General features: G+C 42.3%; 1 protein-coding gene across 3 annotated transcripts in view; it reads left to right on the forward strand.

The window, feature by feature from the left end:
• Positions 1–7,092: 7,092 nt before the first annotated feature.
• SEC14L1 (SEC14 like lipid binding 1) overlaps positions 7,093–27,335 on the forward strand; it is a 47,841-nt gene continuing 27,598 nt past the window's right edge. For 2 of the 3 annotated variants that reach the window (XM_052807702.1, XM_052807704.1), the window contains exons 1-2: positions 7,093–7,202; positions 8,812–8,902. In XM_052807702.1, the coding sequence (XP_052663662.1) occupies positions 8,840–8,902 (63 nt within the window). In that variant the 5' untranslated portion in view covers positions 7,093–7,202; positions 8,812–8,839. Of the gene's footprint in view, positions 7,203–8,454; positions 8,475–8,811; positions 8,903–27,335 lie in introns of those variants that run through there. The other variant, XM_052807703.1, reaches the window with a different exon arrangement.

Raw genomic sequence — 27,335 nt, forward strand, 5'->3', positions numbered from 1 at the left:
GCCAGTGAATAGGAACAGGCAGAGGAGATGGCAATACAAAAAAGGAATGGGGTTTGGGGTGCTATTTTTAGCCTTTTCAAGCCAAATGTAAAAAGACCCTTAGGCTGCTTGTGTCCTGCTGAATCTGATCATATGCACAATATTGTTCCCATGGCACAGCGCAGCAGCCAGGGTGGGTTGGGGTTTATTTTTGGCAGTTAGCTTGCCTACATTTAAAACCTCCTTCTGGGTTAGCTTGAGCAGTGCTGCGTTGGTGTGGCTTACATCCATGTACTAATGGGTTTTTTTGCAATCACCTGTAGTTCTCTGTGTGTTGCTGAACATGCCAGTGCTGGATGTGGCCACAGCAGTGATGGGGAGGGAAGGCACACAGTTGCTCACCCAGTGCGGAGCGTGCATCTCACAGAGTGGTTGTAAAGGGGTGCCCAGCCCCCCTCAAAAAGTCCTTTCCTCCCGACTGAGATACAAAATTAATTTAGCTGGAGCTCTGGTGAATATATAATGTTGTCCCTCCCGTGTCATCCTGTCTATCGTGCATCCTCTTCTACTTCCCGAGCTGGATGTCACCTTTGGGTGAACCTTCTGGGCAGATTTGTCGTCTGCTTCTCTGGAGCCTGGGGGTCTTGCCTCTGCTTGGCTGGTGGTGCCTCCACTCCCACTACTGCCATATTCATCTGACCTCTTGCTACCTCCTGGGTGCTCAAGACCCCTCTCCTTTCTTGGTCCCCATAGAAGTGGTGCAGCAAAGGCCCAGGAAGACCCAGGTGCACTTAAGGTGTTGGGGATGGGGCACTAAGGAAGCACTGGGCTTGTTTCCAGTCTCTGTTCAGGGAGTTGTACTGGGGCATATTGATTCTTTTCACCATTGGGCTCATTTAATTCAGACTCAGGCTGGTTATGACCAAAAGCAAATCAAACAGAACAGCTGTTCATTAGCTAATTTGAAATACTCAGTGGTCACACATGAGTCTGTAGCTACCAGCTTGAAACCATGACTGCAAATAGGCTTCCTGTGCTGGAGATCATCCCCTTCATTAAACCAAGTTATTTTGAGACTGCTATTTGGAAGCTGCCCTCAGAAAAAAACTTCTACACATCCCACTTGCACAGGGGTTGCAGAGCCAGTGCTTGACTCAAAAGGCAACTCCACTTCTTCCTTCTCTGCTCAGGCTCCCTCTGCCCCATGCTGACAGCTACAAGACCCACAAGGTGTTAAATATACCATCTCTCAGCCCTAGAGAGAGGGAGCCAAACTCTCAGTGGGTATCCCTTCAGTGGAGCTCTGCTACCACTTCACTTATCCAGGGATAGAGGATGCTATCAATCTCTGTTAAATCTTGCCTAGCAAAGAGATAGCAAACGTGGCTTTCCATCATGCGGTACATTAGCCAAATTAATTCCAGGACGGAGAGTCAGCCAGTGGTGCTCGAGGCTGAGACAGATTAATGCTGCAGCCATGTCAAAATCAGCAGACCTGCGACTTGCAGTGTGCCAGGTCCCTGGATGCAGCCAACCTTCTGCTCAGCAATGCCCTCTGCCTCACACTTTTCAGGAACATTGAACTCGCTGGAATCAGTGACACAGACAATTCAATTGGAGGGAACATCTGTCTCTAAATTGCACTCCCTATTCAGGCTGCTGCCACTGCAAGTGGGTGACATTTTTTATGCGTCTGCCTTGCTTTCTTTAATCTCCCAAACACAGGCACGCCTGTGGAGCACAGGAAGGTTCCTCCCCTGTGACAAGGAAAAAGAAATTAGCAAGCAGATTGAGCATGTATAGCAAATAATGAGATTGCCTTGGATACAGGACCGGAATTCATGCAAAGAATTCTGCTGATCAGAGAAGATAAGCAGCATTTCTAGGGCCTGCAAATAGCGTCATGAAGCTTATGTTTCTTAAGTGTTTTCTAAGAGATCTCTGGATGAAGGCTGCCAGCACAGGCCTGATCCACAGATAGTGTGATTTAAAAAATAAACCCTGAAATAGCTATACTGGTAGTTATTTTGGTGTGCAAGTGCCTCATAATGATATGCCTCATTTTCCTTCAGGCACGGGAATAAACTATACAGATACACACACTGTTATGCTGGCAGAGCAGCAGCCACAAAGAAGGCTTGTCCTGACAGAGCTCCAGTGAAAGGGTGCAGTGTTTGCCCACAGGGTGCAGACCCAGTACTGGTAGAGTCAGTGCGTACTTTAAGAGGAGCTGGATTTGTGGAATACTTTTAATAATAAGTAATTGTTTCTTATTACTCTGGTATTTAAAAAAAAAATTATCAACATTTTACAGGCAAATAGGAACAAAGTCTATATCTGGTGAGACCCAACAGCTTGATTCAACACTTATTGAAGTAGATGAGAGTATTATTTGTACTGTCAGACTCATTAAAAAGAGGGATAGTAAACAGCCTTTGTTTTTATTTTTATAGGAAATTTACTCATCCTTGCATTTGCTATTGGCTGAGACTGATATTTTTCTAAGGATTGAAAAGTGTTATTAATGAACTGATCAGACCCAGGCAGTCCTTTAACTCACTTAAAGAGACAACTGGTAACAGGCTGTTCACTGTGAGGCAGGTGCCAGGCAGCTCCCAGGCAGTGGCACAGGGGCACAAGGGGTGTTTCCAAAGGCAATTAGAAAAGCTGGGCATTCCCAACAGCCCAGTAAACCCTTCCTTGCTTACAGCTCCAGCTCCCTGTATTATGAGTGTGACATCTTCAGCAACAATAAAATACTCCAGCAAGTAAGTTATCATCCCAGTGTTTTTCCCTTTATACTAGAAAAAAGGTCATGGGGCAGAGTTCCCTTTGGCATTTTGGCCCCCCGTGCCACCTCCTGATGTCTGAGGGATAAAACAATCCTGTGGGAGCCCCAAAGGGTGTCTCCCCCTCCTCAAGCACCCCCAAGAAGACTGTGCTATCAACCTTTTGGGTGTTACAAATATCCAACATAGGTATTGGAATGAGTGTTGGATTTGATACTTCATCCAGAATATACACTCCACTAGCTCCTCACACTTTAATTATTTCTGTACTAGCAGCCCCCCCCTGCACCACCTGCTCACTTTTGCCTTAGCACTGCACTGCTTATGAGCAGTGACGCTGAATTCGATGCAGGAAGCCTCATACGGTTATGGCCTTTGCAATGAGAAGATGTGAATAAGGGCTGGGATGCTTTCCACATGCTCATCCCGATTCATGTATTTTATGAATCAGGACTTAGTCCTATTTGCTAATGTTTGGCCACGTAACCTTTGCTATGGCAATGGTGCCTGCGCTCTGATGTCAGCTGCTGGAGTCCAAGGGCTGGCAGCTGGTGTCACTGGCCAGCTCCCAGCCTACAATTCAATTTTCCTATCAGTCACTTGAGAAGAAAGGAAAAAACATGTTTCTGACTGTTCGTGGCATCAAAACATAAAGGGCTCCAGTCTACAAGGTCATTTAAGGCTTTTCTACACCATGACGTATGGGAAAGTTCAGATAAATCGAATAATGGTACGAAGTTAATACACCTTCGCTTATACTGCGCTAAACTATAGTAAGCTAAGGCCAGTTTAATCCTGAATAAAAATCTCAGCACAAGAGTTTAATGCCTTCTAGGTTTCGTACATTAACATCACCTCTCTGAACACAGGCCAGCGTGAAGATACTTTACCCTGTTCCCAATCTTGTCAATGGTGGAAAACTACCACAGAGCTAAAAGGCAGCAGTGCTTGGGAATAAGGAGATCACCCCGGAAGTGAAGAGCTCTGGTCTGCTTTCTCATACTGATTTACTGATTTACTGCATGACTTTTCCTATAGCATTTTGTGAGCCTCAATATTTATATCTGCATATTGGCATTATTATTAGTATCTTCCCTGCCATTACAAAGGGCTTTAAGATCTCCCGAGATACGTGGCAAAATTTCTGCTCCTGTGTACTGTTTCCCCAGTATGGGCTATACAGGGAGCTTACAAAAATACGTATAGCTGTTACCGATGAGCACATTCAGGTATGTGTCTGGAGGACTGAACTTGGGTGTCACAGTTACTTTAGTTTTAAGAGTAAAGGAGTGAAGGAATTCATACCAGCTCATACCCAGCACCACCAGGTACTGGCTCCCTAGACTGACAAGGGAAAGAAAAAATTGTGACACCGAGTTAAGTACCTATAAGGCATTTAATAAGAACTCTGTGTAAACCAGAATCGCATGTCCCCAGGGCACAACTCTGTCCCATTAGCTGTTTGTCAGTCATCATGCTTATTTTAGCTGGAAATGTTATCATTTGGGACGTTTTTCATGGTTTTAAAGGTTTAGGATGAAAGCATTTATTTCAATGTAGCCAGTGGTACATAAAAAATTCCACTGACTCAGATGGGACTGATTTATTAGGGTACAGCTCTTGAAGAACTTCAGTATATCTGAACTCAAAATCTCATCCCTCTTTCACGTACTTTTAATAAACATACAACTTAGCAGCAAGACCTTGAATGAACGCATGTTCTCTCTTGTTGAGAACTCCTAACAATCTCCTCTCTTTAGTACAAAAGCTGCAAAGATGAGACCTGCTGGACAGTAAGAAGCCAGGACCACTTCACTTTTATTCGCTCTCCAAGATGCAAACAAAAGAAACCAGAGCAAGTTCCTGCCTGCTGAAATTCCAGGGGCTTGCACTGGATTACAGCAAGACCCGGAGGCATCTTGAATCTTTTTGTGTATACATCAGCCCTGCACTGCTCTCAGGCAATTGTACTTTAAGTTACTTATTATTAATAATAAAAAAGGATTGACTAGCAGTAGTTCTCATTAATTTCCATAGCAATATTTCCTGGAACAAGATAAATTATTGGGCTTTGATTCGTCTAACCAAAGTTCGTAACGTGGAGGAATGAAATCCAGGAAAAGTGCTCAGATGGTGGGGAGTGACCAACCTTGCATAACCTCCCTAAGGCCCAACTTCCCTTCATATCTAGCAAGCTGCATTCCTAATTTTCTGAAAATATTGAATGGTTTGCACTTTCAGCCTGTGTCCTCTGGGCTTCAGTCTTCAGCATGCTTCACAGCTTTCCTTAAACATTTCACCCACCCATTTATTCATTTATATTCCTTCTAACAATACAGTGCTGGAGCTTCTCTAAGAGAAGATGTAACAGGAATATAAAAAATAACAGAAAAATTTAAAACCATATTATTTTCCTCTGCTGTGCCTATCTTGTTAAGATTATTGTTTCTGCAGAAAACAGGCGAGACACCTACCACGATGGATTTAGACATTAAATTATGGGCTTTCACTTTAATGCTTTCACTCTATCAATAAACTCGAAATACCTTTGAAAGTCCAGATAAAGCTTTTCTGGTTATATGGCCATTCGGTTAAGTAGAATAGTGGCAGTCAGTAAGAATTAAAACATTTCCCAGCATCTAAAGAGAGAAATGTTACTAACAAGAGGAATCTGAGTGGGTGTAAATTCCTCGCCCTGGTAGGATTGTATCTCACGCTTTCAGCGCAGGAAAAGGATGTTACAGGCATAATGGCAGGGAATATCAATCAGATAACTAAATCTAATTACACAGTTACTAGATTAACTAGTTAACTTCATCTACATGAAGGCAACTGGCCAAGTGCCACAACAGAAACCAGATTCAGAGAGACAATTTCTCAACAGATTAAACAACTTCTTGTAACGACAAGTTTTAGATCAGACTATTCCTGACAAACTTTAAAAGACACATGGTTTGTATAAGAATAAACTGTAGCTGAATCACTCGATAATAGTAACCACAAATTCAGCCTTCCTAGAAGAAGAATTGCACCAGAAGGACAGGATAATGACTCTAAATTTTAGTAGAAAGATGTATTTTCTGAGGGAGTAAGCCAGTAATAAAACATGTTCTGGGTAAACAAATTGCCTTAATAGAGTCACTGAAGGGAACAGAGGCCCCTAATTTTCAAGCCCTTATTTTAACACAGTTTGTGATACACTGGTACTGTACAAAACTTAACTGTATTTCTTGCTTTTAGTACATCATAGATAAACCGTGCTAGACATGGTCTAAGACAGAACTCTCACACATCCCAAACTGCAAAGCGCCCCAGGCTGGGTGACAGCTGGCCGAAGACAGAGACAGACAAGAAGCACAAAGATGCTCAAGCAGTGACCGAGGCAGGTCCCTGGGCTGGGCCCTGTGCTCCCACAGCGGGTGCAAAGTTCCTGCTGGATGGGGCAGAGCTGGGTACCCACAGAGCTCCCTGTGGGTGCCAGTGCCCCAGCCTGCACGCCTCGAAGTCCCTGGGACAGGTTCAGCACCTCCTCAGGGGATGAGCCTAAATGGGGCGACTGCTTACTACTAATGAAATGATACAGTACTTGGTCTCAGGAGATACCCTATGTGGCCCTACGCTGCAGTTCTTCGCCCTTTCAGCAGAGATAAACTACGTCCCAGCCAGGTCTTTGGGGCAGTTTCTCTCCTGTTCTTGCTCCCCCCACCCTGGCACCATCACCCTGAAGCATCCAGTGACACCGCCACAGCTGCCCCATGCTGTGGCCGTTACTCTAGGCCCTCACACCCCTCCGTCGGGCTTGGAGTCCAGCCTGGGTGCCTCAGACTCGGCATCGCTACCTAACCTCACGCCCTGCTTCTGATCCCGCTTGGCACCCACGCAGAGCCTCTGAGGAGCTACAGGCCCAGGCTGGGCCACGGCCTTGTCTCCAAGAGCGGCGTGTGTGCCAAACCCCCGCCCCGAGGGAGCGATGATGGGCTTAGCACCGAAGTGATGCCCAGGGAGGCTGAGGGAAGGGGAGGTGCCCGCAGAGGGGTGCCACGTCCCGCTCCCCCGCCCTTGGGGGGGGGGGTGCCCCGTGCGCCTGAAGGGGACTCTACCCCCACGCTGCCGTGGGCACCCCACGCCCCACACTGCGCATGCGCCCCCCTCCCCTCCCGCCCCACGGAGCCCACCGGCCACAGTGCGCAAGCGCCAAGGGGGGGGGGCAGCGCGGGGAGTAAAACTCCCGCAGCCTTCCCCCGCCTTCCCGCTGGGCGGCCGCGCATGCGCAGCCCCTGGCCGCGGGCCAAGCCCCGCCCCCGCCCTGTCACTAGTAACAACAGGCGGCGGCGGCAGCGGCCGCCCGGCACCCCTCCCCCGCCGGAACCGGCGGCGGCGCTGCCCCGCGCCGGCATGAGGCCAGAGCCCGGCCGGCCGTCGTGACGGGAGGCGGTAAGGGTCGCCGCGCGGGTGCCTGCCCCCCGCGTTCCCGTCCCCGTCCCCTCTCCTTCCCCCGGGCGCCCCCTCCCCTCAGCCCCACCGCCGCCCTTGCTGTCCCCCGCAGCAAGTTTCCCGCCGTCCGCCCCCTGCCCGCTCTCCTCAGCGTTAGCGGCGGCGGGCCGGGGCCCCGCGGTGAGCCCTGAGGGGCGGACGGCGCTCCCCGTCTGTTGGTGGGGGGCGGGTAACGGCCCTCGGGCGGGTCACGGCGGCGCCGCGGCCGCGGGGCTCTCGTGTTCCCCCCGCCCCGTCCTGTCCCGTCCCCCGGTCGGGCGGCCCCGTCGGGATCCCCTCGGGGGCAGCGCCGGTGTCTCCCGGAGCGGGGCAGCCCGCGGCGGGGCTGTCACAGGTGTCCGCCGGGTGCCGTCCCCTCCCCGGAGTGTCCCCGGGCCGGAGGGGGGGCACGGCGGGGCGAAGGCAGCGCTGTCCTGGCGAGCGGTGAAAGGAAACGTTGAGTTTCTTTGTTGTGTAACTCTTTTTGCCCCAGGATTAGAGAGGGTTTGCGGCTTTTTTTGCTGATTCAGGTGGTTTGTTTTAAAATGCAGGGTAGTCATGGGTAAATTCCTCTCTTGAATAGGATGTCGGGTGAACTTTCTTGTGACTCTTGGATTTATTGTTGGCTGCTTCGGTCTGAGAAGCTGCCGTGCCCAGCTGCCGTACTCTGTAGCTGGAGTTGATAAAGCTTTCCAGAAGCACTGTAGATAACGTGGGGACACGTTAAAAAATAAAAGTAAAACTAACTTCTTGTAATAAAGCCATTTCTTGCTAAAATGAGTCTGGCTAGCAGCCCGTGGTTTAATCTGCAAGCGCTACTGCCAGTATTTTTCAATAAGTGTAATTGCGTTCAAGAGAGTTTGGGTCAAACACTTTGAGGAAAGCAGACACAAAGCTGTTGGAATAACTCCTGTCTGTTTTGCTAGTGAATTTTTTCTGGCCATATATTGGAATGTTTGTAGTTTCTCTAAGTTCTTCTCCCCAGCTAGCTCTTAAGCGTCTCTCTCAAAAGTCTTAATTTGATTTGGGAATGATGAAGGAATGCCTGATATCAGTGTGCTGTAATGAGCCATTTTTTTTTTCTTTCTGAAAACAAGGAGTTTTAACTTGCTATATTTTTTTAACCTTTTCTTTTTTTTTTTTTTAACTGGTCCCAGTTCAGAATGACCTATAAGCAAGGCAGCCCACTTAACCATGCTGTGGGACTGGGCAATCCTTTTCTGCCTTTAGCTGGTATGATGTCAATGTTTGATTCTCAGCAGCAGCACAGGAAGTCTCACCATCCTAATGAACAGTCATAAAGTGTTGAAGATCTGTTACTAAAACTGGACTGAAAATGGGCTAATTTTGTGTTGTCTTTGGAAGAAATGATAAGTCATTTCTGACAAAAATATACATAGTGTTTTAGGGCCCCACTGGATCTTCCAAAAAAAAAAAAAAAAGTTGTCAAGGAATCGTGAAGGATTTCCTGTAGAATTGCTAGCATGGTATCATGCACAGAATAATTGTAAGAGAAGATTGAAAATGGCTTCCTACATTTGACAGATTGTTTTAAAAATTTCTTTTTCAGGTTTGAGTTGATCTTACTGACTGCAGCTATGGTGCAGAAGTATCAATCCCCCGTACGGGTGTATAAACACCCTTTTGAGTTAATTATGGCAGTAAGTATTAATTTTTGCTGTAATTTTCTTCCTTGACAGTTCCTTGTATTGCTAAATACTTACTGGGCTCTGTTTGGTAGGTACTGTAGAACATACAAATCTGAAACAATATAGAAAATATGAGAGGTATGTGTTTTGATGGTTTCTTCTCTACCTAGAGGTGGGGGTTTTTTTTTTACATAATGTGTTCTCTTTTTCTCCCAAAGTTTAGATATAGTTCATAGACGTATTTTAAGTTAGAGCAAAAGTAGGCTCAAGGCATACTTCCCAGTTGATTACTGGGGGCACTCTATTCTAGCATGGGAGAAGGTGTCAAGTATGTTGATTAAAAGATTGTTGTCGTTGTATCTTCATCGGTATAGAGTTTACAGGACTAGAGAGCACAGAGAAAGCCATGAAAGCAAGGATAAGCCTGAACAAAAGAGGAGGAAGCATTCTGAGCATTGGTAATACTTTGGGGGGAGGAAGAAAAAAAGGATTGCTAAGGAAGCTAGAGAGATGAACAAAGGGCCTCTTGGGTGCATAGTTGCTAATTTGTGTGCTAATGTTACAAATAGTAACAAAACAAAACAAAAAAACCCCAAAGCCTAATTAGGTTCCCTCTTCTCTCTCTCCCCCTCTCCCCCCCTTTTTTCTTTTAGAAAACAGAAAGGAAGTAGGTATTTGACATTTTTAAGTATATTCAGCCAAAACCACAGCTGTGTGGCTCTCATGAGTTAACAAAGAGCACTTGAGGAGAGCAGTCAGGTCAGCTTCTACCTGATAAAAACAGTTAAAACTAAATAATAATCTAAATAGTAATTGTTTTGTTTCACTTGCTGAACATACTATGTTTAATGGCTTCAGAGGGGAGTTTTAATAGTGTTCATATTGTAAATATTTAGATAGATCACATGGTTTGGAGTGCAGAGTTCCTTACAGAAGTGATCCTTCGCAGTCACAGGGCAAAAAAGGATTAGATTGCTCTAGAGGAAATACTTAAATTTCTTTTTATCTTTTTCCTAAAGCTGCCTCCAGTATTACACATGCAGGTCTTGCTCTTGCAAACACTTCAAGGCAGAGTGTGGTTATTTTCATGAGTAGTGAAGAATCTGACTGTGATATGTTTAAGGTCTTTTAGGACCTTACTACACTCTGACAGCTAGGCTTCAGATGGTTTCTAATATTTAAATTTGATTGTGTGTGTAACTTTAGCCTTCAGTGAAGTATACTGGTTCTTGTTCTTAGATCAGTCAATCAAAATGAGTTTCTTGAACAAAGTTCTTTGGCTGTTTGCTGAACTGAGGAGTCTTCACCTTGCTGTTGAATTGAAGGCGAACATTTTTCTTTAATTTCTTTAAGACTATTCTGAGTCAGAATGCTGACATCAGGATTTTTCTCAATGCTTTATTGGGTATAATTAGAAACACTTCTGACAATATTAATATTAACTTTGAGTTCTCAAACTGTTCTGTATCTTGGGGATAATATTTGAAGAATAATCTTTGACAAATATTAGGTCTTTTCTTGCATGAAGGCTTTTCTCCTTTGGAAAGAAAGAGGCTATGCTACATATGCAACTAGGATAAAACAATAGTTGAAAAATTAAAATGGTGAACTAAGAGGAGAAGAATGTTTATAAAAAGAAACAGTCAGCTGAACAGGATGCTTTCTGAGACTAAAAGTTTAGATTAGCGGTGATATGTATGATTTATTCTGTCTATGTCAGGGCAGCAAGTTATCACTTGAACTTGTTCAGAATGTGATCACTGGATGAACATCCTTCTCCTGCCATGTCACATCTGTTATTGGTTTTTAAAACTTGTAAAATGCCTGGTGGTGATCTATCAAAACTGTTCATGCATTTTCTGATGTACATAGAGGAGTGCCTCTATGAGCCAAATTCTTTAAAGAATATAAACAGCATATGATAGCTTGACGTTTTTTGTTACTCTTTTCCCTTGGTTGAATAGTGATTGTGTAAATTGAAGTATTTCTGGAAGGAATATTCGTGTCAAATCTCATGCTCACTAAAGTGGAAGTAGTATGTTGCATATTCTCAATAAAAAAGTGCTATAAACTTATTTTAACAGTGCTAGCAGTTTTTCTGAAATGAGGAACACATCCTGCTATATACCAAGCTTGAATTTAAAGCACCCAACAAATGACTTTAACAATATGTGTTTTGTTTGATTTTTCTCTGTCCCTCTCTTATCTGCACCCAACCTTTGAGAGAATGTGTCCTCAAATAGAGGTTTAAACCCATGTACCAGAGCCGCTCAGCTGTCAGTAAAAAGCCTCTCAAAGAAACCTTTGGTCAATATGGCAGTAGTGTTCTTTATGCTGAGTTGTCTAACAAAAATCACTGTTTCTAGTCTGGGTCTTGTTGCATGGGAGTACTTTCAAAAATTTTATTTGGAAAATAATTCCTTGAGAGTTTCATGGTATCAAAGAGGTAATTAATTCTATAGCATAGTACTGAAGATCACCAGTGTCAATGAAGCCCATGTGGACTGTAAAGATTTCCTGGGTGATACGTGTTCCAGTTACAAGTTTGAACTCATTGAGTCAAACTAATATTTAGCTTTCGGATAGAGAAATCAGCATAAAATTCTTCTTTTCTACAATCAACCAAGTGAATGCCACGGGCAGAATGGGTCATTTACACTACAAACTTCCTATTTACCCACTTTTCCTTTCCTTGGTTTCAAAGAGGTACTTGAGGGAGAATAAAGAACAATCAGCATTCCATTCATGCTGCTCCTAGTGTGTTTTGAGAGAACTTTGTTCTCTCTGTGAAGGGTGAGCGCAGCTATAATAAGACAAAAAAACCTGGATTTAATTCCACTTTGATCTAAACCAAGATTGGCAAGTGTTTTGCAGATAATTATGATACAAATTCTTTTAAAATAGACACAGCGAAAATTCTTTTTCTAAGTTGAATTGGTGTTGAAAATAAGTTTCCCTCTTACGCTCCTTCACTGAATTCCAAAAATCATCTGTTGAACCCTAACATATCTCTATGACAATATACTTCAAGGCACAACCCCTTACCTCTCAAGTCTGCGAGAGAATTGAAGTACTGTTGTTGGTAGAGAGTTGGGAGGTCCATTGCTGCGTGCTTCTTGCCTGCCTTTATCATTAAAGGCAAGCTACGTAAAATGTATTAGAAGCTATTTCCCTTGAAGATTTTCTTTTACTGGCAAATTGTGTAGTTCCAGATAATATCTAAGTTGCTTTAAAAACAGTAAGAAGCGGATGCAAATCTTTTAATGAAACTGTCTCCTGCACTTGAAAAGATTCTAGAATCGTGGGCTAAAAATTATCACATTTTAGTCTGACATGCCTAACACAGGCAATATGATTTCACCGAACGGTTACCAATGCTGACATGATGACTTTTGGCTGCTCAGTGGCATATCTGTCATAATCTACTTCTTGAAAACTCTCTGTGTGTATGTATATATATATTAAAAAAAAAAAAACAACAAAAAACAGACAACAACTTGCACAGCTGTTCATCAGACTACATAGAATCTTGCCTTGTTTTTCCTCCTGTTCATGTTGAAGTTTACATAATGCTGGAAGCAGCTGAAATATGGAAAAATAACTGTTTACGTAGACTTGCTTGTCAAGTTACCAAGGTTAAATATACTGGAGAAGAACTGAGAAGCTGCTTTTATAAAACTTTAAAGATTTTTAGATTCAATTTTTTATATTAGCTTAAAGAGGATTACATTTAAAGTAATATACAGTCTTTGCTGAATAAGTAGTTCTTAATGTTAAAAGGCAGTTAAGAATTTGAACCTTTCTTAACATGCATGAGGCTAAAATTAACTTTGGAGATTCACAGCTCATTTTTAGTCTGACATGCATTAGATAATTCCCCATGAGTTTAATTTCCAAAGTAAATTTAAATAATGAATAATCAGCTACTATGGCATTCCAAAGGCAGAATTTATGCAAATGGAAAATAAGTAAGATATTTGAAAAAAAAACACATTGAATTGAACCGTTGACCAGAGGGGTGTTTTTTTTTTTTGTTTCTGGAAGCTCTGTGGAAAATGTATTGCTCTTCAGCCTGTTCAGAAAATGTCCTATTTACAGCCACGAATTACTTGGTTTCAGAAACAAATATGAATAGTAACATGACTGAACACAGCAAGTGTGCTCTAAACCTGTCCTGTTACATTTAGTCAAATTAATGTAGATTTTAAGAACTTGTGGCTTTGTGAAAACTATGATTTTTTTCAAATCTGCCTGTGACAGGAGACAGACTTTCAAAGGTGTTTTGCAGTCTTTTGAATACCTAAAATAATGTTTCCACTTTGTTAAAGTTTTTGGCATTTGTCAGCTTTCACTGGTGCCAAAGAAAGAAGAGAGGTCTGTAGGTAAACTAGTCATCAATGTCAGGAGCTTGCAGTTGTGGAAATAATGCATTTAATTTTTAATTTAAAATCAAATTTGCAATTAATCTTGCACTGCCTTGAGGCTGAAAACTACTTCCTTCCAAACTACGTATTCTCATCAAAATCCTTTAAAAAAAAAAAAAAAATTGGTCTCATGTTTTTCCTTTGTTCTGATAGAATATCTAAAGCATGAATCTTTCTTAATAGTGTAGTGCTCTTTTGATTATATTGTAATTTTAATGGCTCAAATTTACTGCTTTTGCACAACAGGCTGACTGGCTTTCTTTGATTTTACAGATCTGAAAAAAATAGTGTTTAAGGTAAATCTCCATGATTAAAGTATTCCTAAATTACAGGGAAGTAGTAAGATTGTAGATGGCATAAATACGCTTCAATGATAGAGTAGATTAGAAAAAATTTATCTTTTTTCAGGTTGACAAATCAAAGTATAATCCCTTGATCTAGATTGTAATGAGTTTTCTGATCAGGCAGTACATCATCTTTTAATTTTAAAGGTTATTACTTTAAAATGCAATTGAAAACAAATGTATGAAGTTTGGTGCCACACCTGCTCATAAATCCCTAAAGTTTTTATTCCTTCTAGTCTCATTTTCTTTTTCTTGGAAAAAATGCATTCCACACATTGTGTGAAGAGAGGCTGAGAGGCCAATGAGAAAAAGGAAGCCATTCTCCAAGTGCTTCTGAAAGCACAAAGTAGGCTTTAAATGTGTAGAGAAGTAATTTATTCCCCTGATGCACCTTCTTGAGGATTTGTCTTGGATACTTAAAGCCTAGGGAAGGGAGCAAACTGAGTGTCTGCTCCTGAAACTGCTCAGCAGTTTTCCCTTATGTTGTATGACTCCCAGACTCTCATCTACTTTGCTTCCTGTCTTTGTTGAAAATTCAGGCTTATTTACTGTTGGAAATGCATTGGTAAAACTGCGGTGGAACAGTATGGATTTTCTTTTTTTTTTATATTAAGTGTCTTCAGTTTTAACTGCCGTTTATGTCATTGTTGATGGTCTCATGGTAGCACACATTGTAAGAACAAATGAATTTTTGGCCACTTGTTTGAAATGAGCCATGGTTAACAGATATAAGAGTTAAGTTGAGCACTAGGGAAAAATATTGACTTAGCAGCCTGCTTACTGTGCAATTTACATGTTTTTTCATGGCCTGCTTAGATATTTCCATGGCTAGCTGTTTCCTGTTTTTTTGTGGGCAAACACATGACCTGACTGTAGCTGACAGCTGCAGTTCTCTTGTTCACCAAATGCTTTTAGTCAGTTTTTTTAACAAGTCTTTTACACTTTAAAAGCTAAACAACCACTACTGTCAAACTCTGAAAGGTGTCAAAAGAAGAAGAATATGTATTAAAACAGTTCTTGTTACTTTGTTCTGAAAGCACTCCCAGCTTTTCACCCTTTGCAGGTGTTTTAGCTCTGAGACCTGTGTGAAGTGCTGCTCTAGGATCTCTTGATCAGCCAAGTGATGTTACCTTTGAGTTAAAAATCTTAAAACACGTGGGAATCTGGCAGAAAGGAAGTGGTTAACACATTCTGTGGAGTCCTAGACACCCATGATACTATAGTTACGATCTGGAAAAGGTATAACTTCATGCTCGTAATTTAACGTGTGGTTAGCCATTAAGAAGCATTCGGAACCTCGTGGGAAAGAGACATGCTGTATTTTTTTTTTTGTTAATTTTAAAAACATGTCCAATGAGAAGTTAGGGGTTGCTTAGAGATCAGAGACGTCAGCTGCAGATGTAGAATGAGGTGTTTCTGTATGGTATAGGCAGTTACGTGTACCTCCAGCTTGAGCAATCTGTGCTTCCTGTTCCTGTGGAGCTCTTACTGCTGTCTTACAGCAGAATATTTGAGCTGCTATGCTTTTAGGAAACAAGCACACTGTGAAAGAGGGAATAGAAGAGAGCCTTGAGGGATTGCAGGCAACCCCTGAGGACTTCCCATAAAGCACATTCAGAGTCCAGATTTTGGAATGCAGAATTGAGGGGTATTCGTTGTGATTTTCGTAACCAAGATTGGTTTTGCTTTGTACTTAGTTTGCATTCAGTATGTTTCTGGAAGGAGGGTGGTGATGCAATCTTAAAACTGTTGCATTCTGAATAAAGAATGAATCTTCTGAGAATTTGCAAGGAAATCTGTTAATTAGCTCAAGTTAAAATTAATTACAAGTTAGTCTTAAATGGTCTATTTTCTTTTCTCCCAAGTGAATTTGTCTTCCAATTTTTCATGTAGTTTAAAATTACTGTGTATATATTCTAAATGAAGCACTAGGCTGTTAAGCTGAATTATTAACTCTTTTTATCTCATTTTTGTGATACAGTTAAGACAGGTCAGGTTAGCAGCTCAGGTAAAATGTTAAGTAGGGCCTATTACAGGTAGGTTAGTAATTCGGCTTTCTCATAGTCAATTCACATGCAGCTTGTTTCACTTGTAGTCAGTCAGTGATGTTTGGTGTGAGAGTCATGACAAGAACTCATGCTGGTGGAAGATAAGGGTGGCAACATGGCTGGAAAGCCTGTGATGGAAGGACTGGCTGGCATTGTCTGGGTTCCACTGCAGCATGGGGCAGCGTTGCCAAAAGAGTACAAGCAAGCAATGAGCCATCAAAATTTGAGATCAGGTCTCAAGGTCTTGGCTTTTCTCTGCATTGCTTTTGCTTGAGTAATGCTGATTTCAGCCCAGTCCACAGAGTTTTTCAGGTTGTGGCTCATGGGCTCTTTCTTCTAAGAGTCAGAGAAACATAACCAAGTATGTGGTTTCCTATTATAGCAAAGTTGGTGTACCAGCTCACTCTTGTTGCTTTCCTGCAAAGGCATGTTCATCAGCAAGCCTGTTTAGGAAGATAGGCTGGTGAAAAGCTGTCTTGGAAAAAAAGGAAAATAAATACTTTGTCAGTCTGATCTCCTCACCAGGCTCGTTTAAGGCTGATGAGCACCTCTGTGGGAGCAGGTGCTCATCCCCTCCTGCACTGTTAGTGAACTGGTGGCAGCTGGCCACAAGAAAGAAGGAGCAAGTCAGCAGGGCATTTGTCAGTACATGTTGTGCTGCAGGAGCCCTTGATTCCATGGGGAAATAATTAGGGATCTGCAGTTTGAAAAATGCCAAAGCCCGTTGCTGTAACAGTAAATGAAGGCACCATTAGAAACTTGGTCTTCAGGCCTGGTATTATGTAGCAGTGCAAAGTATTTGCAAATTGTGCTTAATGGCTTGCAGTTGTGGATTCTGTGAGTTGCTTTGGCATAAAGGGGAACTGTCCTTACCTTAGAAAAATGAAAATTAAAAAAAAAAAAAAAAGGTATTTAGTATGATCTAATGGGGTAGCATGTGAGCTGACTGGTTGGCTTTCTTGCTTTGTATTCATGTATTAAACTTCAGATTTGAACATTTTCTGTCTGGGATTCCTCTTCAGTTTTACTTTATGATGATAAGGTTTGGGGACTGTATTTCAGTAAATTTGAATATAAAAGTATCACAGGGCTGTTGGAACCTAACAGCTTTAACTCTGGTGACAGCAGAGGGATTGTGGGAGGGAGCAAAGAGAAGCTACCCATTTGTATTAAAAATGAATTTTTATTTAAACTGTTTTAATTCTTAATTATATACATTTGGGTTCTCTTAAATTAGCATTTCAAGACTTTGTCATGGTCAGGTTTATGAAGTTAAATATCTAAATCTGTGGGGTTATGTATGTTTTGAATTACTTGTTGGATAATTACAACTGTTTTCATTCTGACATTATTTATATTCTCAAAACTTGAGTATAGATGCTTTTTGGAATATATGCAGATCAATCTGTTGAAAACCACGTTGCAAACCTCTTAACATTTCAGCCTTTCAGTGACTGATAACTTTCTGCCTTGCCTACTGCTGCTGTAATATTATATCATATTGCTTTGGTAATAATAGATCTCATTTTGTGAAAATGAATATTCCTCTGGTAATGGTCAGGTTGGCAATGTGTCATTTATATTTGTTTATGCCACAACAGAAGGGGAACAGTTAGTTTCCTGATGAGAGCACTTCCTTTCTCAAGTGCATTGTGTCTCTTCATTTAGAGTAAAATGTGAATGCCATAGACATTAAGTCCAGTTCAGGAACATCAGTCAGCAGAATCCTTTCCAAAGGACATTTTTCTGGCTATTTCATTCAGTCTGTAAATTATACTACTTAATTTGCAAACCTCTCTCTTTGCTGTGCAATTCATTGACCTGTGGATAAATTCTTCATTACTGAATTCATGGCACTATGAAATTACGTATTTCTATTGAAGTGTTTCATGGTCTGCATGGTGCAGCCACTGATGTTGTAATGAACAGAATTTAAAGCAATTTCTCTTCAACTTGTTTGTTCTCTGTTGACTAAACTGATTCTTGCTTTTGTTTGTCTGCCTTTGCTGCAAAGGAGGGTAAAGAACACAGAACTGATTTGTCTATAGTCTATGATTTTAATTGCTTTTTAGAAAAGAATCAAAGGAATCTTGACTTTTTTTAATTGACTTATCTTCTGAAGCTAGGTGGTATCTTTCTGTATTTTATTGGGGAGCAGATTCAGGGGTGCAGAAGCTGTACCACCTTAACATGCCGATGATGCATCTAGCAGTGGTATTAATATATCATTGGTTATTGATATCTTAATGATGTATTTGGATGTGGGGAAAAGGATTGTATTCTATCTCTTAATGAGAACCATAGTACTGAATAGCATGATAAGGCCTATCTAGCTAGTGTGCTATGTACCTGGCAGTGGCCAAGGGCAGTATCTTCTTCTAGGGAAGAGGATAAGAATGAGATAAACATATGGTAACACACTCTCGGGATACTCTTTCATCCTACAGCAATGTGTCTTGACAGCCCTTCTGGTCCAGAATGTGCCTGTTGTCTGTAATAGCACTGCATGTGCTTTTTTCTTGTGCCTGCCCAATTCCTTTCTGGAGCCAAGTAACTCTGTTGTGACACCCTCCAGCAGGAGTTTGTGCTTCATGACACACTCTGTCAAGAGATGTATCCTTTATCGAGAGCCTGGCTCCTGCTTGCTCAGCTTCATACCACCTGCTCCTTGTGTTGGAAGAGGCAGTAAAACCCTACTCACTTTCTTTGTGCTGCTTGCCCTGTTAGATCTGTAAGATATCTCCCTCAGTTTTTAAATTATTCTTTTCCATGGTGATGAGTCTTAGTCTGTTTAATAGTTAATGATTCCATATGAGGAACCACTGTTGTTCTGTATTGTTGATCTTCCACCATGAATTTCTAACCTTTTTGAGGATCTCCTGATACATGAGACATGCGTGTCAGGTTGAGACTTTTTTTTCTTTATATCTTACATTTAACTTCCTAGCTTAAGAGGTAAATTGTCTGCAGGCCCCAGACCCTATCATGCTGCATTTTTATGACATTCCATTGACATTAGTGAATGGTCAAGATTTAATTGATGTACTTAATAAATTTTAATTGGTTTGCTTAGTAGAGTACAGCTGCTCTCTACCAGGAAGCTGATATTTTGCTGGTCCAAAAGCCAAACTAAGACCTTTATGGTTGAGCCATACTACTTATCTTGAATTATGTGCTTTTGGCAAAGCTTTCTTTACTGTAGTGATTATACTCTTGGTAGAGTGAAATCATTCTTGGAGTGCTTAGAGGCCAGTTGCCTCTGGGCCAAATGAAAACCTGGTGGGTGCAGTCTGAGACAATGAAGTCAAACCTGTTTCACTGAACCTTCATGGGGGGGCGGTTGATCTGCATGGAGATCAGGAGACTTTGTTCTTTGTGGTAGTACAAGTCTTTAACCTTTCAGACAATGGTTTAATGAGGAATTCTGAGCCTATGCTGTAGTCATGCTTTCCTGCCCCACTCATAAATTAGATTTTGTCTACACAGCAATAATTTTATTTAAAATACCCTAACATATTCCAGATGTTAAACATGTTTTAACAGACCTGCTTATTGAAAGTGTCTGTGATTCTAAGACCAACAAAGTGACAAATACCAATTGTAGGACTCATAAAAGTGGGACTTGAACATGGAACAGTAGAATAGTAAGGAATATTTGACTGTTCCAAAAATAGATCCTCAGTGGACATGGTAGGATTGCAGCTGAATTTTAAAGTAAAAACTGACTGCAGAGGAACCAGACACAATTTTGTTAACTGGAACAGAATGGGGAAGCTAAGTACCAAATTGTGCTTTCAGTGCGACAGTATCCTGTGCATTTTTGAGATGCCATTTAGCAATGCAGAACATAGTTGTCATTGTTCAGCTGCTGTAAGACAAGTAATGGTTATTTACAAGCAATGATAAAACAAGCTTAATGGTTTACAGTCATTTTGATATGTGTATCTTAAAAATTTCAAAGAAAGATATGTTCCTGTGTTGTGTAAAGGTTTATGTATTGCCATTGTTGCAGAGAAATAGGAAGTGCTTGAGAATAGCTCGTATTCCGAGTGATCACATGTGGGTCTCCAAGCATTTAAGCTTTCACTGGCCTGTTGCCAGCCTTTACTGTGATGCTCTTTTGGAGGTCAGCCTCTTCTCTGTACTACTTTAACCTTGAGGCAAAACAGTCATGTCCTGTGCGACTGGGGTCAGCAGCCAAGTTTCCTATCCTAGAAACTACTGAAGTTGACTCTAATTGCAGGGCACATTCTGTCAAACAAAGTGTTGTGCTCAGAGCTATGTGGCTTCTGGGCCGGAACTGTTTTCCATCTGTCTTGCTTGGAACACAGGCAGAGCAAACACTCATTTTCTTTGTAGAATAGTTTTGCACATGCATTTAATATAAACAAGTTGAAGTAAAATTGCAAGTCAATCTGATATTGCTGCTGCCCCCACTAAGTCAGCTAAGGTCTGTGTATACTGAAGAGCAACTTCCAGCAGCATGGCTATGAAGTTTGTCCTTGATGTTCCGCCTTCAACCTAGACCAGAGCAATGTCAGTTGCTTTTTTTCTAACCAGCAATTTGATATTGGTCTCCCAGGAACAAGCCAGCCTAACCTGAGTGATCAGGCTTTCCCAGCTGACTCCAAAGGAAAGAAAGATTAAAATTATTTTATTTACATTCAGCATGGTTGGGTTTCCTGTCCTTAATCTTTTTTTTTTTCTGGAGGAAGGAGTGGTACTTGCCCAACTTCTCTATTCTAGCTTCTCATTTTAGAGATTCATGTCTCAAGATTGTGCAGAGACTGCAATTGAAGTTAGTCTTGCTTACTCTTTAGTGGAGTGGCACTATGCCTTGGGCTCTTCCTGGCTCTCTGGACTTCTTAAAGGGAGGAAGAAAATTAATGATCCTCTTGTGAGTGTCTGGGAGGCAAGCAGGTGTAACTCTTAAACTGGCTATCCACTTTTTCTCAAATCCCAGCCTGGTCATTCAATTGTTCTCTGAAGATGGACAATTCAAATGGATGATTCTCGTTCTTCCCATACAAGAATCAAGTATTACACAGTTCTAGTTGTGCAAATTTATTTAAGCAAACCACAAATGACTTGTATCTGTTTTAAAGAAACCACTGTTCCAATTAAAGTACCATTGAGGCATGCCTGTGGTTATTAAAGATCATCTTGTACAGATAAAAGAGGGAATGTTAGCCCTTGTCTTCAGGTCAGATTCTTTATCCCCAAACTGTTTTGCCTGCTGAATCAGTATACCTTTTACCACCAAAAGTTTGAATAAAGTTGCATTAAATCATTGGAGAGTTTACTTTTTACCTAGAAGAGGATTGTGTCTCTGCATGTAGCAAAATGGTTCTTAGGTGGTTAAGAGGCAGTCCCCTTCCAGTTTCATTACATGCAGCTGTATGCAACAATCAGGCCACTACAATTTTGCTAGTAAAGCTTCTCTATGTGACTACTTTTCTGAAAAGAAAATGCCCAGCTATTGAATAGTATCTATGCAGGAAGGGTACCCTGATGGGGATAAAGTAGTGATCTGTATAGAAAGACGCTACGTTGGTGGCTTGACTGGTCACATCCCTCATGAGAATAGACGTTTCTGTGTCTGGCTGTTTATTCTGGTGCAGGAAGCAGAGGCTCTTTGCTCGGTCTGGTAAGTTGGTTACCACAGTTGCATAACTCAACAGTGAATTACCAGTAAAATTCCACTTATCTGGAAGATTGCTTCATAGCCTGTTTTGAATCTCCTGCTTTATTTATAAGGTCTAAATTATTTTAATGACATTTTAAAATATTAAAGTTAACTTTATTCATGCTTGAAAACACTGGATGCCGAAGCTGAGATTCACTAGCTCTGTAGCCTACATGTTTACGTTCCAATACAGAGGAAATTTGCTTCAGATGTTCCTGTCCCCCAGTAACTCCTTGCTCCTGCTTTTTGCCTTTCCTTCTATCCCCTACCTTGCTTTTGGTTTTGCGCAGTCTTAAGCAAATATGCTATGCTTTTTTTAGTATAACTCAAATTTGTCAAGAATGCTTTATGAATGTATATTATCAAGTATTTCCTTGGATAAGCTTAGAGTTTTACTGATACTTAGTTGTAGGTGCTATCTAAATGGAGCATCCTTTCAATAAGCTGCCTTTGATTGAAATCCTTTTGATTTCTGATTTGTATGCTGGTAGAAAAATGAGCACTTCCTTGGTTCACATACACTTCACAGAGAATGTAAACTAAAACTCTGAAATGTGTGTAAACTTTTTAAATTACTACAAGGGAAAGGGATTTTTTTCTGAAATTGTTACTTTCTTCTTGAGGTTGGGTTTGTCTTCTATAACTTTTAATAGCAGTAGAAGATAATTAGTTCTAAATCCTGTTCATGAAGGTGATACTAATATGCATAATCTTATCTAGTCAATGCCTACTTAGCATGAATTTCTACAAAACATTCTCTGCAACAGCTACCTAGAGGCATACTTGTTGTAAACAGTATCCTGTGATTGACAGCTAAGATAATATCTCGAAGTGCACATGGTTTGGGGTGATGTTTTGTGCAGTAAGGATATTTTGACTTCAGTATGACTCTTGATACTATCCCTGCATGGTGGCCTCAAAGGAAAGAAGTTTAAGCACAAGCAAGACAAACCTATTTCTAAGATGGGTGCTGAAGTTTTAGAATGTGGTGCAGATGCTGTGACAAGATGGCTTGAGGATCCAGTTTCAGGGACTGCTTTTACAAACGACCTGGATGGTATAATGAACAGTATGCTTGCTAAGTTTTCAGGTGGCACTATAGAATATTTGTGAGTCCATTACACCTCTACGGGGGCTCAAAGCTAGTTTACAAGAAGTAGCCTGCAGGGTAGCTATTAGGGCTGTTTAAAATGCTAAGCTATGCATTTGGTCTGTGTTTGGAATGTGCTTAAAGCCAATAGTGATCAACACTGTAACCATGGAAATGCTGCCTGAACTAGAGGGATGAACAGAAATGCCAGTATTTGTGTGTTAGTGCTATTACATTCACTTGAAAGTGCTTTGTAGCAATATTAACACCTGAAAGGTCCTGTTGTCTGAAACCCAGGGTGGTGTGTGATGTGTTGTATAAGCAGTACTCTAACTGCAAGCTATTGAGAGTACAGTTTCATTTATAATACCATTTCAGTGGTATTTCATGATTTTTGTGATTGGCGGTGTGTATAAACTATTGTTATGCCTGAAATTTAACATGAAGCTGTTCCTTTTACACTGCAGAAGACTTCAAAGAGATTAAATGGGTGTGAAGTAGCCTGGACTGTATCTATAGAGCTGCGTGGAGATAAGCGTTGATACTTCCTGTTATGCGTAATAGAGCTTTGTTGCATGTTAAAAGCCACAGAGTCTCTATTCTGAAAGGTTGTTTTGCTTCCCCTGTGTACATCCCCTACGTATTTTGGGTGACTGGTGGTAAGTGCTGTTTGGAGTGATGGTGATCCAGAAGCAAACAAAAAATTGTCTCTAAATTTTTATGCTCTCAGCTAGAGTAATTTACTTGAGCTAAAGCACAAGAGCAGCTTCTGTGTTGTTCCCTGACTCCATAGAGATTTTTAATTTATTGAATCAAAGCTCTTCATACAACATTATGAAGTAGCTATTGAATTTGAGTTTAGTCTGTATACTGGGTTATTTTGTAATGGTTGTGGGCAATGGCCTCACTGCTTTTAGATGCTTTCTGTTTCAGGAATTTGCAGAATAGATGTGAAGGTCAGAAGCTTTCTTGCTGTGTTTCTGGGATTTGAGCAGCAAATTGCTGTGCCTGCTTTGCATGTGGCAGGCCTGTTAACCTATTTAGTAGATTAGGTACAAATAGGTATTGTTTATTCTGTGGTGGCATCCACAAGATTACTTTAACAGGCTTTCATTAGCTCTGTTCATACCATCTAGGAGTAGGGTATATTTGAAATGTGCGAGATAACTGGATGCTTACTTAAGTTCAAAGTACTATGGGCTTCTAATACAGCTAAATGTAAAAATGGACAGAACAGTCTTGCTCTCTTCTTCATACAAAGTACTGAAACCTAAGGCTTTATATAGTTAAGCTAAGGGATGAATTTAAATGTACTGGAATAAATCTCTCTTCTCATCCTCCCTCTTTCTCTGTGGACGTTTGCAAGGTATAAGTGGGTCATTCATAGCAGTGTAGGGTCTGAAATCCTTTTCAATGAAACCCGATGAAATCAAGAGGACCCTTTTAAACAAGTATGAGCATCAAAAGAAGACAAGGAGGAGTAGGGATTATGCCCTTTTGTATACCTAATAAAAACTTTTCCGCAGAACTCTTGAGTGACAGAGGAGCTGTCAGTGGCAAGAATTTAATGGCTTCAGTCAATGCCAGGGAAAGAAATGTTTTCTTGTCCACCTCTGCTTATAGTTGGTTTCATTTCCCTCAGCTCCTGGTTTCATAGAGAATTTCTGAGGAATTTCATTTCCATTCCACACATGGAGAGGCGAGCTGAGAAAGGTCAATTTACTGGCTTGACTGGCTTTCAAATGCTTTTTTAGAGACAAGGATACTGTAAACAGCAAGACATCTTGGCACTTCATACTCCAATAAGATCAAGTTGATGCCCTGGTGGTGATAATGAAACAGTTTCTGTAGTGACCTTCAGTGTTTGTAGGGTCCTATGGGCTGCTTAGAGCATAGGTTGTGCAACACTTGTGGGTGTTCGAAGCACAGGGAATACTTTGAAACCTGTGCAGGATCCAATAATGTCTATATGGTCATGACTGATTCAGTGTGTTAGTCTCTCTTGAATCAGCTGGGCCCTTGATCTTCTGACTATAAGAGGCGTAGACCTGGGCTATGAATTTGAGCACCACTTCAGTGCAATATCATAAATACGGCATTATAAGAATCTGAATATCATGCTGCAATAAGGTCTTGAACCACTGACAATTTTTCTTCCCAGATACTCTACCTGAAAGCTCTGTTCACTGCATTGGAGAACACCCGAGATCATTTTTCAAGTTTGCTTCTCTCACTGTTGGAGAAATTAGCCTTCAATAAGAGTTCATGAACAGAATCTGTGCACAGCAGATTCTTGTCAGTACTTGTCTTATAATTTGTATAATAATGTGTATTTGTGTGGTCTATATTTAAAAAACACAAAAAATAGAACTTCAAAATCTAAAAAGCCATTGTAGTCAAAGGATTTGATGCATAATTATATAAAACTTTAACAGCCCACTTTACAAAAATTTTAGACTAACTTCGTTTTGAAACTTTAAAGCTGGGATGTTTCAGTCAGATGATTCAGTCAGCGGGGAGCCCAGCAGAGGCAACGGTAAGTCGGCGGCTAAGCGCTGGACTGAGGCGGACAGGGAGGTTCCCGAGGCCCGGGAGCGCCGGGGAAGGGCGGAGGGACCCGGCCGGAGCCGGCGGCTCTCGCGGGAGAGGCTGCCGCGGCGTGGGCGTTGCCAGGGGCAAGCGCGGGAGATTGGAACGGCCCCGAGGAGCGCCAGCTCCAGAAAGGGCGTGGCGCGGCAGAAAGGGCGTGGCATGGCAGTTGGCGCAGGCAGGGCATGCAGGTAGGGCGCAGCCCCCCTCTTCCCAGCTCGAGAAGGCTACTCAAGTGGTGGGTGTCGGCCCAGAGGGAGACCCAGGTATGGTTGCCACTCAGGTGAAAGCCGTTGTTAGGAAAAATGTGGCAACGCAGACAGAGGTCCCATGTAAACATGCAGCTGTCCAGGTCTCTGGCTGCAGGGAGTGCCTGAGTCTATCAGAAGTGATGGAGGTCAGCGGGGACACCTCTTGTGTGAGGTGTAACCAGGTGAATGATTTGCTCAGCCTGGTGGTAGAGCTGAAGGAGGAAGTGGAAAGGTTGAGGAGTATCAGGGAGTGTGAGAGGGAGATAGATTGGTGGGCCCATACCCTACCATCCCTGAGGCGGGGGCAGCAGATGGAGGCTCTGCAAGAAGCGGAGGTTCCCCTGCCCTCCTGCCACCAGGCAGGAGGGGACCTAATAGATGGAGGGGAATGGATACAGGTCCCTGCTCGGGGAGGCAGGCGAATCTGCTCCCGGTCTCCCTCACCTTCCCAGTTGCCCCTACTCAACAGGTATGGGGCTCTGGAACTTGAGGACCAGGCCAGTGAAGATCAGGGTGTAGATGAAGCCCTATCTAGGGAGGTGCCTAAGCCCAGTAGGGCAACCCCACGCATTCTCACATCCTCTGAAAAAAGAAAAAGGAGGGTAATTGTCGTAGGCGACTCTCTCAAGGGGGACAGAGGGCCCAATATGCAGACCTGACCCATCCCACAGGGAAGTCTGCTGCCTCCCTGGGGCCCGGGTAAAAGACATTACCAGGAAACTCCCTGGTCTGGTTCGGACCTCTGATTATTACCCATTGCTGGTTGTGCAGGTTGGCAGTGATGAGATTGCAGAGAGGAATCCAAAGGCAGTCAAAAGGGATTTCAGGGCACTGGGACAATTAGTAGAAAGATCGGGAGCACAGGTAGTGTTTTCCTCAATCCCTTCAGTGGCAGGGAAATACACTGAAAGGAACAGGAAAACACACCTGGTTAATACGTGGCTCAGAGGTTGGTGCCATAGGTGGAATTTTGGGTTTTTTGATCATGGGGAGGCTTACACAGCACCGGGCTTGCTAGTGACAGATGGTGTCCAGCTATCTCAAAGGGGTAAGAGAATCCTTGCTCATGAGATGGCAGGGCTCATAGAAAGGGCTTTAAACTAGGTTCGAAGGGGGTAAGGGATAAAACTAGGTGCACCAGAGATGAGCCTGGGGCCAGCGTGTCGATGTTAGGGGTGGATTCAATGACCCAGCTCAAATGCATCTATGCCAATGCACGCAGCATGGGCAATAAACAGGAGGAGCTGGAAGCCATTGTGCAGCAGGATAGATATGACTTAGTCGCCATCATGGAAACATGGTGGGACGACTCCCATGACTGGAGTGCTGCAATGGATGGCTACAAGCTCTTCAGAAGGGATAGGCAAGGTAGAAGAGGTGGTGGGGTGGCTCTCTATGTTAGGGAATGTTTCAACTGTTCAGAGCTACACGATTCTGATGACAAGGTGGAGTGCTTATGGGTGAGGATGAGAGGGAAAGCCAATAAGACAGATGTTGTGCTGGGAGTCTGTTATAGACTGCCCGACCAGGTTGAAGAGACGGATGAATCGTTCTACAAGCGGCTGGCAGTAGTCTCAGAATCGTGTGCCCTTGTCCTCGTGGGGGACTTTAACTTTCCAGACATCTGCTGGAAATACAACACAGCAGTGAGTAAACAATCTAGGAGGTTCCTGGAGTGTGTGGAAGATAACTTTTTGACACAGCTGGTGGGTGAGCCAACCAGGGGAGGAGCCTTGCTAGATCTGTTGTTTATGAACAGGGAAAGATTGGTGGGAGGTGTGATGGTCGGAGGCCGTCTTGGGCTTAGTGACCATGAAATGATAGAATTTTCAACTCTTGGTGAGGCAAAGAAGGTGGTCAGCAAAACCACCACTATGGACTTCTGGAGGGCTAACTTTGGCCTCTTCAAGGCACTGGTTGAGAGAGTCCCTTGGGAGACAGTCCTGAAGGGCAAAGGGGTCCAGGAGGGATGGACATTCTTTAAAAAGGAAATCTCAATGGCTCAGGACCAGG

The sequence above is a fragment of the Harpia harpyja genome, chromosome 14 (genome assembly GCF_026419915.1).
Source record: "Harpia harpyja isolate bHarHar1 chromosome 14, bHarHar1 primary haplotype, whole genome shotgun sequence".
NCBI lineage: Eukaryota > Metazoa > Chordata > Aves > Accipitriformes > Accipitridae > Harpia > Harpia harpyja.